General features: G+C 37.0%; 2 protein-coding genes across 3 annotated transcripts; both read left to right on the top strand.

Moving 5' to 3' along the window:
• Positions 1 to 9,500: 9,500 nt before the first annotated feature.
• On the top strand, positions 9,501 to 11,225 carry LOC107062375 (putative late blight resistance protein homolog R1B-12). Its single transcript, XM_015312932.1, has one exon. It carries the CDS (start codon positions 9,501 to 9,503, stop codon positions 11,223 to 11,225), a length of 1,725 nt encoding a protein of 574 aa, XP_015168418.1.
• Positions 11,226 to 12,422: 1,197 nt separating this feature from the next.
• On the top strand, positions 12,423 to 16,242 carry LOC107062386 (putative late blight resistance protein homolog R1C-3). Of its 2 annotated transcripts, XM_015312958.1 has the most exons (3): positions 12,423 to 12,497; positions 13,297 to 13,523; positions 13,724 to 16,242. In XM_015312958.1, exon 3 carries the CDS (start codon positions 14,685 to 14,687, stop codon positions 16,167 to 16,169), a length of 1,485 nt encoding a protein of 494 aa, XP_015168444.1. In that variant the 5' UTR covers positions 12,423 to 12,497; positions 13,297 to 13,523; positions 13,724 to 14,684; the 3' UTR covers positions 16,170 to 16,242. The 2 variants fall into 2 exon arrangements, with proteins under 2 accessions (XP_015168444.1, XP_015168445.1); XM_015312959.1 differs by lacking the exon at positions 13,297 to 13,523.
• Positions 16,243 to 16,780: the final 538 nt, after the last annotated feature.

The raw sequence follows: 16,780 nt of genomic DNA, 5'->3' as shown, positions 1-16,780 counted from the left end.
TAAGAGCTGCCCAAATTCACCTTGATATGAATCCAAAAATTGGGAAGGGACCTCATGAGTTGTGTATCAAACTCAATTCCAGCAGAAACACTCTTATATATATTAATCACTGAATACGAGTTATAATGTAGAATACGCACAACAAAGTAATAATACACTAACTAAGGAGAGATAAATCGAGAAAGACGTAACCAGAAAGGGATGAGATACAAGACCATAGAAAGGAGATGAGAGGATCAGAAAGCCAAAGCTTCACATAATAATTTTTCATCCCCATTCTTCTAACTCCTAGTCCTTTTTAACAAAGTGTAAATGGGCCTGGATCCCAAATAAAACTGGACCTATTGCTTGCTTTCGGCCCAATAGCTCTTGTCAGCTCAATAACTACTTGTGTGACCTTGATATCGATATTGGGTTGGACTTGGTTCATAACAATACTCTCGTCCTCAATAAGAACCTTGTCCTCAAGGTTCGAGTAGAGCCACACAGACAGTATAATGTTGAATCTTCCAAGAATTGAGTTTGTGTAAAGAGTTGTGATAGTGGTGCAAAGATGAAACCAAAGTCTGCCAACTTGCTGGATTAAGGAAACAACTTCATTGCCTATAGAGAATTCCCAGTCACCAAGAATCATAACAGAAGCCATAATTCTAAAAATTGTCATCTGCTCTTTCTTGCTAAGCATAACAATTTTCATGTCCTTAATATTAACAGAGTCATGAGCATCAATAATACCACCATATGTTTTTCAAAGCTCCGCAAGTTGAATCTTGCCAGATATACCACGCTCGCTTGAAAACTTAATTGGAATTGTATTAATAACATTGTGAAGTACTTTAAGTACTGGATTTGACTCCAAAACTTGTTGTGCTATAACACGCTCTTTAACACGTCTATGGCCACGGAAATGGGCAAGATAGTGCATAAGCCTCGTTGTAGTTTTAACCTTCCCACAACTAACCAAGATAAATGTGTTTTTACACTCATTGAGCATTGCCTTGTGAACAACATAAGCAGCAACAATTGAAGCTACTTTCACCAACTCAAGTTCACTTTCAATCACAATCAAACTCCAATGATCATTTTCACTAGTTTGTAGTGCAACAAATTCATACAGGGAGAAAGTGGGAGGGCAGCCAAATTTATCACCCGAATCCAAAATGGCTGGCATGATCAAACTAATGAATTCATCAGCACTATATCTAGTAAGAGTATACTCAAATTCAAGATCATAACCTGTAGCATAACTAGCTGGTACACCCTGAGCGCCAAAGTAGACCATGATCTCCTCAAGCATAGAGAGATTACGCAACTCTTGCTCAATCGAGTGTGCCATAGTCTTGATGCAGCCTTGTAGACATGCTAAATAAGCAGATACAACATGCTCAACTATTTTCTTTCGTGAACAGACATCACCTCCTATTGCTGCATACCTTACCTTGCTCTTTGGAGCTTGGAGAACAAAAATTAGTTGTGCTAGTAGTTGTTGCAGGAATCGAAATAATTTAGGAAGACGTATAATCTCCAGAGGTGCAATTGATTGTATCTCTCTCGATGAAACTCTTTGGGAACTGTCCTCAAACACACGGTTCACCTCAGCGCATGTATCATCCACTTTTAATTCTATCACTACCATCTTGTATGCAATTTCCCACTTAGCAAAAGTGTCCTGAGAATTAAAATTCAAAGAGGTAACTGCTGTCAATGCAAAGACAAATAGCAAAATTGGAAAATGCATGCACCTTTGTGTTGAGAGTAAATAAAAAGAGTGTTAGTATTTCCTAAAAGTAGTTAGTCTATAACTAACTCCAAGATTAGTTAGATAGTAACGGTCATAAAATACTTTATATAAGAGAGGCTTAGATGTAATTGTAAAAGCTGTTTTTTCCCTTCTCTGATTGAGTTCTTTGGTTAATAAAACAAGTACATAATTTCTCTCTTCTTTTTCTCCTCTCTTCTCCTCTCTCTAGTTCTGGAAAATACTTTCAAGAACAATTTCATGGTATCAAAGCGTTAGGCGAGAGTTTCTTGCTAGTTGTTCGATCCTACAGTCGGAGGTTTCAACTGTGGTGTAAAGTGTGATTCAAGATCTGGAGAGTGTAACAATGGTGAGTACAGAAACTGAAGTTACAGGGTCAACTAGCCATGGCGGATCTCAGCCCAATGTGATTGACTATAATCATCCTCTGTTTCTTAATCCATCAGATGTCAGTGGTGTCCAAATCATATCTTTTCAACTTACAGGTATTGAAAATTACTCAGTTTGGTATAGATCTATGCGGGTAGCCCTGTTGGGTAGAAATAAGTTGGGTATGGTAGATGGAACTTGTGCTAAAGATAAGTTTCCAAATGAATTGGGGAACCATTGGGAGAGGGTGAATGCAGTAGTACTGGCCTGGATAATGAACTCTGTTGCTAAAGAATTACTTGGGGGTATAATGTATGCCTCGATAGCTAAATCAGTGTGGGATGATCTATATGAAAGATTTCATAAAGTTGATGGATTGAGAACTTTTAATCTGCACAAGAATATTGCTTCTTTGAGTCAAGAAAATATGTCTGTCTGTGTGTATTTCTCAAAACTTAAAGACTTATGGGATGAATTTGAGGCACTGGTTCCAGCACCAGGATGTGATTGTGATAAATCGAAAGATTTTGTAGTACATCTTCAGAAACTGAAGTTGTTTCAATTCTTGATGGGGTTAAATGACTCGTATGTTCAAGCAAGAAGTCAAATCTTGCTCATGAGCCCTTTGCCCTCAGTAAATCAAGCCTATGCCATGATTGTGAGTGATGAAAGTCATAGGGCTGGAGTTTCAAGTGCTGGGGTGTTGGGAGTGAGGCCAACAACTCATTTGAAAGAGTTTGAAATGGCTTTGTACTCAAGAAATCAGGGACAAAGGCCTAAGAAAAACTACAATGTTCAATGTGATTTCTGCAAACTAAGGGGTCATAGTAGAGAGAATTGTTGGAAGTTGAATGGCTATCCTCCTGATTTTAAAACAAAGAGGAAACAAAAATTGGAAGGAGGAGCTGCCTACAATGTGTTAACTGGTCAATTTGATGAACAATACACTCATGCCAGTTCAAAGACAGGTGATCAAGGAAAGTCTGAGGTACATATGTCTATGATAAGTCAAATGGGTAAAGCAGCCTTCACTCAGGAGCAATAAGTCAGATTCTGCAGATGATTCACACAGGCAGTGTGTCACCTACTCAAGAAACTAGTTCAGCAGATGTGGCAAATGTTGCAGGTATTAGCAGTGTTTCATTCCCATTGTCTGAGTCAAAACAGTGGATCATAGATACAGGGGCTACACATCATATAGTGTCTGAGTTAAGTTTGCTTGATGAGTCTTCTATAGTACAGCCTGAAGTAGTAAAGAATGTCTGTCTTCCTAATGGTGATACAACTGTAGTGACTAATGTGGGTAGAAGTTGTTTGACTGAGGGAAATAATGTCTCTAATGTTCTACATATACCTCAGTTTAGTTATAATTTGCTCTCAGTGTCTAAAGTAACCAAAGAATGGCAGTGCTCAGTTAGTTTCTTCCCTGATTTCTGTGTGTTCCAGGATCTTTACACTGGGAAGGTGAGAGCAATTGGAAGGATTAATGGTGGGCTATATTTTCTGGCTGATCAGAGTGTTAAGAAGTCCATCAAGGAAGGAGCAAATGAAGCATTGGTTGCAAATGCTCGAGAGAAGAAGAAGCAAGCAGAAGTAGACTTGTGGCATCGAAGGCTTGGACATGTGTCTTCTAGTGTGTTAAAAAAGGTTTTGTCTGTAGGAAAATCTGTGGATATAGATGATAGACTAAAAAAATGTTCTGTGTGTCCTAGTGCAAAACAGACTAGGTTGTCATTTTCTTCTAGCAATATTAAAACTACTTGTTGCTTTGATCTTGTGCATATGGACTTATGGGGTCCCTATAGAGTTCCAACTATGAATGGTAATAGGTACTTCTTGACAGTTGTTGATGATTTCTCGAGAGTAACTTGGGTGTTTTTGTTGAAATTAAAGACTGATGTTTTTATCCAGGTTAAGCAGTTTGTCATTTATGTGCAGACACAGTTTCATAAAGTAGTAAAAGTGATAAGAACAGATAATGGGTCTGAATTTGTGAATTCACTATGCAGTAGCCTGTTCAAAAACCTTGGAATTATTCATCAGACAACATGTGCTTACACTCCTCAGCAAAATGGAGTGGCAGAAAGAAAGCACAGACACATTTTAGAGGTAACAAGAGCACTAAGGTTTCAAGGCGAAATTCCAATAGTGTTCTGGGGGTATTGCGTGTTAGTAGCTGTGTACATCATAAATAGGTTGCCAAGCTCAGTTGTACATTATCAAACTCTATATGAAAGGTTGTATGGGAAGAAGCCAAGCTATGATCATCTGAGAGTAGTGGGGTGTTTGTGTTATGCTAAAGTACTTAATGAGCATGACAAATTGTTGACTAGAACAAAGCCTACTGTGGTTATGGGGTTTTCTCATACTCAAAAAGGGTATGTCTTGTATGATGTGAAAAATAAGTCCTTCTGTGTAAGCAGAGATGTCTCATTTAGAGAAGATATTTTTCCTTTTAAGGAACAGAATAAGGCTGCTAAAGAGCCTCAGTGTGTGTTTCCTGTGAGTGGTCAGTCATATAGGCTAAGTGACACAATTACAAATGATGAGACAGTTCAAGTTGCTCCTGAAATAGGTGATGTGAGTCATGAATCTACAGGTTCACAAGATGTAGTCTTCGACTCTCAGAGTAACCAACTTGAGGTGACACAAGAGGCTACTGATGGAGACATATCTCACAAGGTGCAAGATCAGAGGAAGTCAACTAGAGACAGGAAAACACCATTCTGGATGACTGATTTTGTCTCTTTAAACATTCACAAAGATGTGCCTTATGCTCTATCTAAGTATGTCTCTTATGAGAGGTTATCAAAAGAGTATTTGGCATGTGTAGCAGCCTCTTCATCAGTGTCTGAACCAGTCTCCTACTTAGAGGCAAGTAGAGATTCAAGATGGGTTCAGGCTATGAAAGAGGAAGTAGATGCTTTGAATCACAATCATACTTGGGATGTGGTTGATTTACCGGAAGGCAAGAAACCTATTGGGTGCAGATGGGTGTACAAGGTAAAGTATAAGGCCTCAGGTGAGGTAGAAAGATTTAAAGCTAGGCTTGTTGCAAAAGGGTACAATCAAAGAGAAGGTATAGATTTTACAGAGACCTTCTCTCCTGTAGTAAAAATGAAGACAGTAAGAACTGTGTTGGCAACAGCAGCAAGGAAAAAATGGTTTGTTCATCAGATGGATGTTTATAATGCTTTTTTGAATGGTGACCTAACTGATGAGATATATATGGACTTGCCTCAGGGATTTGCAAGTCAGGGGGAGAACAAGGTGTGTAGACTAGTCAAATCTCTATATGGTTTAAAACAGGCTCCTAGACAATGGAATACAAAGCTGTCAGAGGTTTTGCTGAGGTTCAGGTTTGTTCAAAGCCAATATGATCCCTCTTTGTATATTAAGAGGACGCCTGAAGGAGTCATACTTGTATTAGTATATGTAGATGATATGTTGGTCACTGGTGATAGTCTGAAACTGATAGAGGAAACCAAAAATACTTTGCAAAAAGCTTTCAAGATGAAAGATTTAGGAGAATTAAAATTTTTCCTTGGTATTGAGTTTGCAAGATCTAACAGAGGAATACTGATACATCAGAGAAGATATGTATTAGAGCTATTGGCTGACTTGGGGTTAGGAGCAGCAAAGCCAGCTGGAGCTCCCATGGACTATAACCTGAAACTCACCTCAAGACAGTTTGATGAACATGTCAAGCACATGAAACCAGGTGATGATCCTCTTACTGACCAAAGGGCATACCAAAGGTTAATTGGGAAACTGCTCTATCTAACAATGACCAGACCGGATATAGCATTTAGTGTACAAACTCTAAGTCAGTTTCTACAATGTCCTAAAAAGTCACACATGGAAGCTGCAGTTAGAGTGGTGAGGTATGTCAAAAATCAGCCAGGGTTAGGAGTTCTTTTGTCTGGCAATTCAGAAGGAAAGATCAGTGCTTATTGTGATGCTGATTGGGCATCTTGTCCACAGACTAGAAGGTCTGTAACTGGTTATTTTGTGAAGCTGGGAGATTCAATAGTATCTTGGAAGTCAAAGAAACAGACTACAGTTTCCAGAAGTTCTGCAGAAGCAGAGTTCAGGAGTCTTGCAGCTGTTGTAGCGGAACTAGTATGGATACTAGGCTTGATAAAGGAAATTGGAAGTGAGGTAACGCTCCCTGTGAGTGTCTTCAGTGATAGCAAGTCTGCAATGCAAATAGCAGCAAATCCGGTTTATCATGAGAGGACAAAACATATAGATGTTGATTGCTATTTCATCAGAGAAAAAATACTTCAAGGAATTATTACTACAAGTTACATTTCAACACAAGAACAGCCAGCTGATATGTTGACTAAGGGGCTTACTAGAGTTCAACATAACTATCTTAATTCCAAGCTAGGATTGTGTGATATATTCTCCCCTTCCTAGCTTGAGGGGGGGTGTTGAGAGTAAATAAAAAGAGTGTTAGTATTTCCTAAAAGTAGTTAGTCTATAACTAACTCCAAGATTAGTTAGATAGTAAACGGTCATAAAATACTTTATATAAGAGAGGCTTAGATGTAATTGTAAAAGCTGTTTTTTCCCTTCTCTGATTGAGTTCTTTGGTTAATAAAACAAGTACATAATTTCTCTCTTCTTTTTCTCCTCTCTTCTCCTTTCTCTAGTTCTGGAAAATACTTTCAAGAACAATTTCACTTTGCTGTCCGGGATCCCACACTTGAGTGACGGAGTAAGCATAAACAATGAAGCCAAAAGTACCAATAGAGCCCAACAATAATGGTGGCTTCGTGTTCACTGCACCTATGAGACCCTTAAACTTGAAACTTATACAAAGATATGTTGCAGTTCCACGAATAGCGGCAATATCACCATGATTAAATAAAAATTGACACAAAATATTGCGAGCACTGAATTCATCACTAAACTTTCCATGCTCAACAACAAGCAATCCATCCGAAGGCATGTTACTTCGTGGACTGCTATCCTCGATCTCCAGAAAAAATCATAAAGATATAGCTTCTCAATTGTCTCAGGCTCCACGAAAACTCAGCAAGAGACTTGTCGTCAAAGGTCTCAAATTCAATTTTCTGCTTACTCAAGCCACGATCCAGAGACTTAGCATAACATACCTCTTTGACATATCTTTTGGGGAACCTTCATCGAGCAGTTGGACTTCACTGTGTTTAGGATCTGATGCTTCTTCATCAAGCCTTTTGAATGGAGTATCGGATTGCACCTTTGCGACTACGATGGGGCAGTAACTGTGAAAACATTTGTCGAACTCCTTAGGCGACTGAATATGGTTCAAATCAGCTACAACGATAGAGGCGGGAGAAGTTTCTGCCACTTCTTTGGTGAAAACTCCATTAGACATTTCATCGAACACATAGTCCACATGACCTGAATGGTCATGGATAAACGTATCTAACAGTGCTGGATGACCCTCAATATAATCCACAGGGTTTGAGTTTTCTTCGGTCGAAGGAGACGCCGTCTCTCCGCTAAAGACTGTAGGAGTCAAATCCCAGTATCTTCTACTACAACCTGTTGAGACGTAAATGAATATTTGTCCTCAATTTTCTGAAGCAAAGCGAGAATACTGGTAATTTGAGCATCCACCCCAGAAGACTCTGTATAGGTCCTTTCTGAAAACGCAATGCTAATTTTTCCTTGAAATGATTCCAATCAAAAAACTGTTTGTTGCGAAACAACCAACGGAACCACTCGAGGGCCTCACCTTCGAGATATAAGGAAGGAAGAGGTAGCCAATATTCCTCAGAGAAGCCCAGAAAAGTGAAATATCGTTCTGCCCTATTAATCCAGTCCTCCGGATTACCAGCACCGCTAAATCGATCTAATACCACCACTGTCATTAGAGTCTCTCAATGAAAGCACCAATGTATCAAACTCAATTCCAGCAGAAGCACTCTTATATATATTAATCACTGAATACGAGTTATAATGTAGAATACGCACAACAAAGTAATAATACACTAACTAAGGAGAGATAAATCGAGAAAGACGTAACCAGAAAGGGATGAGATACAAGACCATAGAAAGGAGATGAGAGGATCAGAAAGCCAAAGCTTCACATAATAATTTTTCATCCCCATTCTTCTAACTCCTAGTCCTTTTTAACAAAGTGTAAATGGGCCTGGATCCCAAATAAAACTGGACCTATTGCTTGCTTTCGGCCCAATAGCTCTTGTCAGCTCAATAACTACTTGTGTGACCTTGATATCGATATTGGGTTGGACTTGGTTCGGGACAAGTTGCTTGATTATTGGATTGGATTTGAGTAGCACGGAATAATCTTAGCTATTTTAGGATTAGAGATATGTAATGTTGGAGTCATAACATTACCATTTTTGTCATGTTCGCATACTACACACTTCAATCAGACCGAACCAGAATTCAGTCCTTTGTGAGATTAGAATCAACTAACTTAAATTCTTCTTCCCTCCAGAGAGCTTCAGACGGATTTGCACCAACAATGTCCATTGATGTATTAGATTGAATTACTGGATTAGTTGTTACCTGCTACCTATTTTCAAGACCTAGAGATTTACTTCGACTTGCCAAACAATCAACACGCTTAGAAATTGATTTCTCACTAGATTGCCGAAGCATATATGTACAACATGTATTAGGCTTGGCGTCTGTCTGAAGCAGTCATGGCTGCTATTCATATGATAGAGAGAGAGAGAGGAGAAAGATTTTGGGGTTTAGGGTGAAATGTATTCATATTGCTGGCCTTTAGACACATAAGATTTTACATATTACATTACTTTGTTAAAATTAATTGTTTGGTTCATCTTTTTTCTTCTTCTCTAAATTATGAAATAATGTTGTTTTCATTTCTTTTATGAAAGGTGACGACTCAAGCCATGGAGCTTGCTGAGACTAGTGAAAAAGGAACTCTTTCTTCCGGAGAGCCTTCAAACAAACATACTATTACATCAATTTATGATGATGATGAAGTTGTCGGCTTTGAGAAACATGCAGATAAAATAATGAAGAAATTGACATGAGGAACAAAGGAGCAGGATGTTATCTCCATCTTTGGAATGCCCGGACTAGGTAAAACAACTTTGGCAAGAAAGGTATGCAACAATCCCTATATTTTTAAGCACTTTGAGATGTTAAAGAATGGTGTGCTGTGTCTCAAGCATATAATACGAGAACGTTAATGGTTGAGATTTTCAAACAAGCTACAAATGATAAGATCAATATCAAAGAGGATGATGATGTAGCTGACATGTTGCGCAGGGTTCTAATAGGCAGGAGATAGCTCATTGTGTTAGATGATATTTGGGATGTTGAAGCATGGGAAAATTTAGGAATATGTTTCCCTGAAGGTAAGTATGGAAGCAGAGTAATGGTTACAACACGAATTGAACAAGTGGCTAAGCATCTTCAACACCATAGTGATCCTTATTCTCTTAGCTTTCTAACGTCCAAAAAGAGTTGGAAATTATTGGAGAAGAAGGTATTTCGAGGAGAGAGTTGTCCCCCGGATCTACTGGAAGCAGGGTTACAAGTTGCCCAACATTGCAAGGGATTGCCTATTGTGGTTGTCCTGATTGCGGGAATTATTGCAAAAATGGGAAGGGAGGCGTCCTTGTGGCTTGAGGTTGCAAATGACTTAAGTTCTCCTGCTTTCGAAGAGCAGAGTATTAAGGTAATACAATCAAGTTATGACCAGTTAGAAGACCACTTAAAACCTTGCCTTCTTTACATGGGATTGTTTCCAGAAGACCATAGGATTCCAGTGGACGATCTGCTGAAATTGTGGATGGCTGAAGAGTTTGTATTGAATGCCGGAACAGAGAACATGGAGGAAGCATGTCGAGTTTGCTTGAGTGATTTGCATAACAGAAGCCTAGTAATGGTCTCCCGAATGAGAATTAATCGTGATGTAGAATACTGCTCACCTCATGATGTAGTGCGTGAGTTCTGCTTGAGAAAACTCACAGAAGACAAGTATATGCAGCTCGCAGTGCCATACAATCCATATCAACATTTGCATTCCATGGAATCACGGTTATGCATTTATATTCATGATGATCTTGTTAAACAATTAGATCATTCTGAATACCAGCTGGATAGGATTCCAATGCTCGATTTCAAGGAAACAAATTCTTTGGAGTTCATTGCTCATCCAAAACTCAATATATGGAACAACCTATATTCAAATCCTTTAGATTTAGTTGTTAAATTAAGATATGTTCGGGCATTGCATTTGATGGATGTGGAATTGCCAAATTCATGGCCTACTGCAATGCAATCGCTATCTCAGTTGAGGTACCTTGCACTTTATGTCAAACAATTTGATTTAAAGTGGATATCACACCTACACGATCTCCAAACTCTACGGGTCCGGTCCAATATTTTTGAGGATTTACACCTAAGGGCTGCTACTTTATACGAAATGAGGAAGTTACGGCATGTGAAAATAAGCCATTTTTCCTTGGTATGGGAAGACAATGACGAAGGAAGTTTTGAAGAATGTTCAACAACTATGCTAGAGAACATGAAGACTTTTCACACTTGCCATATATTGTTGGATAATAGGAATCCAAGGTTCTGGTGGAGGTTTCCAAATCTTGAGGAGCTCAGCTTCTGCATTAACGGTTTACCTAGTTGTTCCTTGTTTCCCTTTCTGCAAGTTCATACTCACCTTCGTTCTCTTTTTGTGCAGTTACCTGACTATATTTTCTGGGATACATATGGATGGGAGAGGTATTTTGTGTTCCCTCCAAATCTTAGGCATCTGTGCCTTGCTGGCTGTTTCTTGACAGAAGAAATGATTTTAAACATTGCAAGATTGAAGAAGCTTGAAACTCTCAGATTAGAGATGGGATTTCGTTGGACGAGACGTGGAGGCTATTGCTGGGACATCACAAATGTTGAGTTTCCTGCACTTAAATACTTGACATTATTCAGTATGCAGATAGATGAATGGAAAGCCTCAGATGATTCCTTTCCTGTGCTTGAGGAGCTATCTATAGAATCTGCTCACTACTTCAAGGAGATCCCCCCTAGCTTTGCAACTCTAAGACTTATTCAACTGACTAACTGCATCGACTCTCTAGGGGTTTAAGCTATGAATATCAAAAGAGACGTGGAAGAAATCGCAGGAACTGACTGTCTCCAAGTTGTTATAAAACGTAGTATTTAAAACCTGCTCTATTTCCACTTCTGTACTGTACAAATTATGTCTCCCCGTCGTAACTTGTGATCAACATAATTTTTCCAATAAGGCAGAAGTTTGTGAATCAGCATTATATTATGAACAACACAAGTATTGCCAGTCTGATAATATAGCCGAAAAAAATAGTTTTAAATTCTAATATAGCCACAATTTTTATTTTTTTTTAAATATTTTCTTTACACTAAAGAATGAAAAAAGAAGAAGAATAAGAATAAGAAATTAAAATAATGATAATCAAAGAAATCGAAAAATAATTTATGTATGGAAAAAAATTAAAATATACCGTGAACTTTGCTAGAAGGATCATATATATCCTTACATCATTTAAAAGAAAAATAAAAGTAAAAAATACAACTAATTTTTTCATTTCCGTTAGATAAAGGGTATATGGGAGCTCATTTTGTAACGGTAGGGGTATATGAGAGTCATTTGTATAACGGTAAGGGTATATATGAATCACTTTCATAACGGAATGTATATCAGCTCTTAATGACAAAGCTGAACGGTATATCATGTCCTTTTCCCAAAAATAAAAGATAGAATCCACATACCAAATGCAACAAATACTACCAACCGTACACATGTCTCAATTTATATGCAATTTGAATTTTGAGCGTCAAACAATTTTAGTTTGACTATGAATTTGAATATAGAATTTCATATTTTTTTAAATAAAATTTATATACTTGAAAAATGCGTAGAAAATACTATAGTCAAATTAATTACCAACTTAAAATATTTTATGAAGAAAAAATTACTATTAAAATAGACTCGTTTCTAAGAATTTAAGAGGTACCACATGAATTGAGATGAAAAATAATAAATAATACATAAAGGGTGTGTTTAGTATAAAAGAAAATATTTTCTGAAAAATATTTTTTAATTTTCTCATCAACTTATTCTCCTTCAAAAATTAAGGAAACATTTACGTATTTTATTTCTAATAAATACACAAAGATGATTTTTTAAAAAAAAGAAGTAAATTCTAATAAAAAAATTTAATTGTGAACACTCAAAAAAAAAATAGAAAAAGCTTTATTTATTTACGTGCTGATATTTCCCACAACAATTATTTGTCATTTTTTAAATTTCTGTTACCATCAATTTAGGGCAACCCTTTGGAGCAACTGGTCTCTCTGTAGCCACCCTTAACAACGGAAGGTGAGATTTTATTTTATTGTTTTTTTTTTAAATTTAGGTTTCCATTTCTTCTTTTGCTATTTCCTTGCTGATCATTTGTATAATATTCATATTTTTATAAAATCATCTAACAAAGTTCAAATATTCATACTTTTTTGTCATTTGGTTTCTAGCTTATCCAACAAAGTTTTTTTACAACCAAAATTCAAAACCTTTGAGCTTTTACTAGTGAAGTGATACTATTTCTGATTCATTGAGACAAACAATACCAAACAAAAAACAAGAAATCTTTGTTCTTTTGGAATCCGATCTATTAAATATAAAAAATCAACCAAACAAGAAATTGATGAATTAGGAAAGCTTATACCGGATCCAAAGGTTAATTTACGGGTTCATAGGAACCCAATAGCTTTAGCTCATATCTCGTATGTATATGTATTAGAATTTTGATAAATATTTAGTTGTGAATCAGTTAATATTGTGTATTCATTTGAGATTAATGACAATTATAATCTTCAAATTCTAAATCCGGACTAGTTTTAAGTTTAGAAACAAAAGAAAGCACTAATGAAAAATCACTATTTTCCCATTGAAATTTCCCACTGGAAAATGTTTAGGGGTTATTCCCATAGATATTTTAATTGAAATGGTAAGAAAAGAAAATAATAATAATAGTGTTTTTACATGGAAAAGTTAGGAAGCTTCCCAGTATTTCAGTGATAATCTATTTCCTTCCATGCATTTTTCCGGTGAGCTGGTTCAGTGAGGAATGGATGGGAAAATCATGTTTTGATAACACAAATTTCTTATTGATTCGCAGTGGGAAGAACCTCTGTTTTTAGTAGCAAAGATAGTTGTTTGAAGCTACAAATTTATGCAAAGGAAAGAAAAGGGGTTGATGGATGTAGCATGCTTGTGGAAATCATGAATGCATTCTGAATAATAATGGTGAAGGGAAATAGAGAAATTGTTCATATGTTTCATCTGAAATGAAGGGAACTCTTGTATATCCATGTTGAGCTCATCTCTGGCTTCTCTGGACACTAGGTAATTGCTGAATATATTGTTGAATCAAGTGAGGTTATTACAAATAAGTCTGCAGTGCGATAGGCTATCAATTACACTTGTTTCCTCAAATAAGACTTTTTTTTTCTTTCTGTGTGGCATTACTTCATTTTATATTTTTTGTTTTGATTTTTTCTCTAGAGTATGAATATTGTTAAAAGTTCGTTTTCTTTTATGAAAAGGTGACAGGGCAATAAACTTCAAGGCAGTTGGATTGTGAAAGACACCAAACCAATTGACATGGATGTTGTTGAGACTTGTGGAAAAGGAACTCTATTGATTCCGGGGAGTTCCATCCAACGTAGTTTTCCATCAATTGATGAAGAAATTGTGGGCTTTGAAAAAGATGCAGAAAGTATAATGCAGAAATTGACACGAGGAACAAAGAAGCTGGACGTTATATCAATCTTTGGAATGCCGGGACTCGGCAAAACAACTTTGGCCAGGAAAGTGTACAACATTCCCTCTATTGTTAATCACTTTGATGTTAAAGTATGGTGTTCTGTTTCTCAAGAATATGATAGGAGAACGTTGTTGGGTGAGATCCTTAAACAAACAACACGTAAGAGCGAATTCATTGAGGCTGATGACAGACCTGAAATATTGTGCAGGAGTCTGATAGGCAGGAGATACCTCATTGTATTAGATGATATATGGGATGTCAAGGCATGGGAAGATTTGGATTTATGTTTCCCTAAGGGTGAAAATGGAAGCAGGGTAATGGTAACAACTCGAATTGAACAAGTGGCTAAGCATCTTCAGCACCATAGTAATCCTTATCCTCTTAGATTTCTAACACGGGATGAGAGTTGGGAATTATTGCTGAAAAAAGTATTTCGAGGAGAGACTTGTCCACCGAGTCTGTTGGGAGCAACGCTACAAGTTGCCCAACATTGTAAGGGATTACCTCTTGCCATTGTCCTAGTTGCTGGCCGGATTATTGGGGAAAAGGATAGGGAAGCGTCCAGGTTGTGGCTGGAGGTTGCAAATGATTTAAGTTCTTATGTTTTAGGAGAGCAGAGCATGAAGGTGATACAGTCAAGTTATGACCATTTAGAAGGTCACTTAAAGTCTTGCCTTCTTTACATGGCATTGTTTCCGGAAGACCATGAGATTCTAGTATCTAATTTGTTGAAGTTGTAGATGGCTGAAGAGTTTGTACTGAATGTCGACACAGAGAATATGGAGGAAGCATCTAGAATTTGCTTGAATGATCTGCTTAACAAAAGCTTAGTTATGGTCTCTAAGAGGAGTGCTAATGGTGACACAAAATACTGCATACTTCATGATGTAGTGCGTGAGTTCTGCTTGAGAAAACTCACACAAGACAAGTATATGCAGCTCGCAGTGCCATACAATCCATATCAACATTTGCATTCCATGGAATCACGGTTATGGATTTATATTCATGATGATCTTGTTGAACAATTAGATCATTCTGAATATCAATTGGATATAATTCCAATGCTTGAGTCCACCAACAAAACATACTGTTTTGGTAAATGTCCTATGTCGTCTTTGGAGTTCATTGCTCATCCAAAGTTCAACACATGGAACCTATCAAATCCTTTACCTTTACTTGTAAAACTAAGACTTGTTCGGGTGTTGCATTTTCCGCTTGCAAAGCTTCCAAGTTCTTGGCCTAGTGCAGTACAATCTCTAACTCACTTGAGGTACCTTGAGATTTATGTCCAAGAATTTGATTTCAAGTGGATATCTCACCTGCTCGATCTTCAAACTCTAGTGGTTTGTTCATCTAATTCTCTAAGGACCTCGCTTGCAGCTATCTGGAAAATGACGAAGCTAAGGCACTTAGATATATACAACTTGTCTTTGATATGGGACGACAATGATCGGGCAACTTTTGAAGAATCTTCTACAACTATGCTAGAGAACTTGAAGACATTCCGCGCTCATGTTATACGCGTGGATGATAGGACCCCGAGGTTTTGGAGGAGGTTTCTGAATATTGAAGAACTCAGATGCTTCCACATTATCGATTTACCTAGTTGTTCTTTGTTTCCCGCAGTGGAAGTTCATACTCGGCTTCAATCTCTTTATCTGGTCATAAACCCTCAGGGATTCTGGGATTCAGTTGGTTGGGAGAGCAACTTTGTCTTCCCTTCAAATCTTAAGGAATTGTGCATTGGCGGCTGTTTCATAACAGAAGAAATGGTTTTAAATATTGCACGATTGAAGAAGCTTGAGAGTCTGACATTAGAGGGAGGATTTCATTGGGAGGAAATAGAGTACCATTGTTGGGACGTCACAAATGTGAAGTTCCCTGCACTCAAATACTTGGCATTACACTTTATGAGGATGGAAGAATGGAAAGCTTCAGAGGAATCCTTTCCCGTGCTTGAGAAGTTAGTTATAAGAGAATGTCACTACTTCAAGGAGATCCCTACTAGCTTTGCCGATATTCCAACACTGCGACTTATTGAACTGTTTGAGTGCACTGATTCACTTGTGGTTTCAGCTGTGAACATCAAAAATGAAATAGAAGAAAACACTGGATGTGATAGTCTCCGGGTAAGAAAGTTGTATGGAGACGGATCTCTAAAGAAAAAAGAAAAGGATGCCACGGGGTTTTTAATAAAGAGAAGAGAAAAGGATTTTTCCAATTGAAGTGATGTATTGATAAGGGATTGTTTTATGGAAAAACTATGTAATTACATAAATATTTCTATCGTATCTACTTATTCTTCCTAGTTTGAAATCGCGTGTCTATAGTTTAGATAGCCATTAACGCTTATGCCATTCCAAAAGTTGATTTTTGATTTTTGGAAGTGTTTGACAAATATAAAAATAACTTAGAATAATTCAAAAATGACTTAAAATAAGTTAAGACAAAATTAAAATTAACTTAAAATAAGTTTAAAATGACTTTAAAGAGTTGAAAATCAAAAGTCGTCCCCTCCCTCCTTTTTATTTTTTTTATTTGAAGGTCATTTAAGTTTAATTTTTATTTATTTATTTAAAAACTACTTTTTTTTAAGTCAATACAAACGGATTAGTCTAATAATACAAGGGCCAAAATCACAACAAGCTAATAACACAGGGACTAAAATTATCATTTCCCCTGTTTCCAACTCTTTTAAAATAACATACAACCAAAATGTCTAATTTAGATATAATTTATGCACTAAATGTGGTGTAAACCTCTGATTCGGTCAAAAATCATGTATTTACCGTTTAGGCAATATAACTATTAACAATTTATGGATGGTAAAGAATGT

The sequence above is a fragment of the Solanum tuberosum genome, unplaced genomic scaffold, assembly GCF_000226075.1.
Source record: "Solanum tuberosum cultivar DM 1-3 516 R44 unplaced genomic scaffold, SolTub_3.0 scf00222, whole genome shotgun sequence".
Classification (NCBI taxonomy): Eukaryota; Viridiplantae; Streptophyta; class Magnoliopsida; order Solanales; family Solanaceae; genus Solanum; species Solanum tuberosum.
Note: the sequence above shows the minus strand (reverse complement) of the source record. Positions and strands in the feature narration are given on the sequence as shown.

Excerpts from the sequence above, each read along its gene's own strand:
- LOC107062375 (XM_015312932.1), top strand. The coding sequence starts at position 9,501 with ATGGTTACAACACGAATTGAACAAGTGGCTAAGCATCTTCAACACCAT.
- LOC107062386 (XM_015312959.1), top strand. The coding sequence starts at position 14,685 with ATGGCTGAAGAGTTTGTACTGAATGTCGACACAGAGAATATGGAGGAA.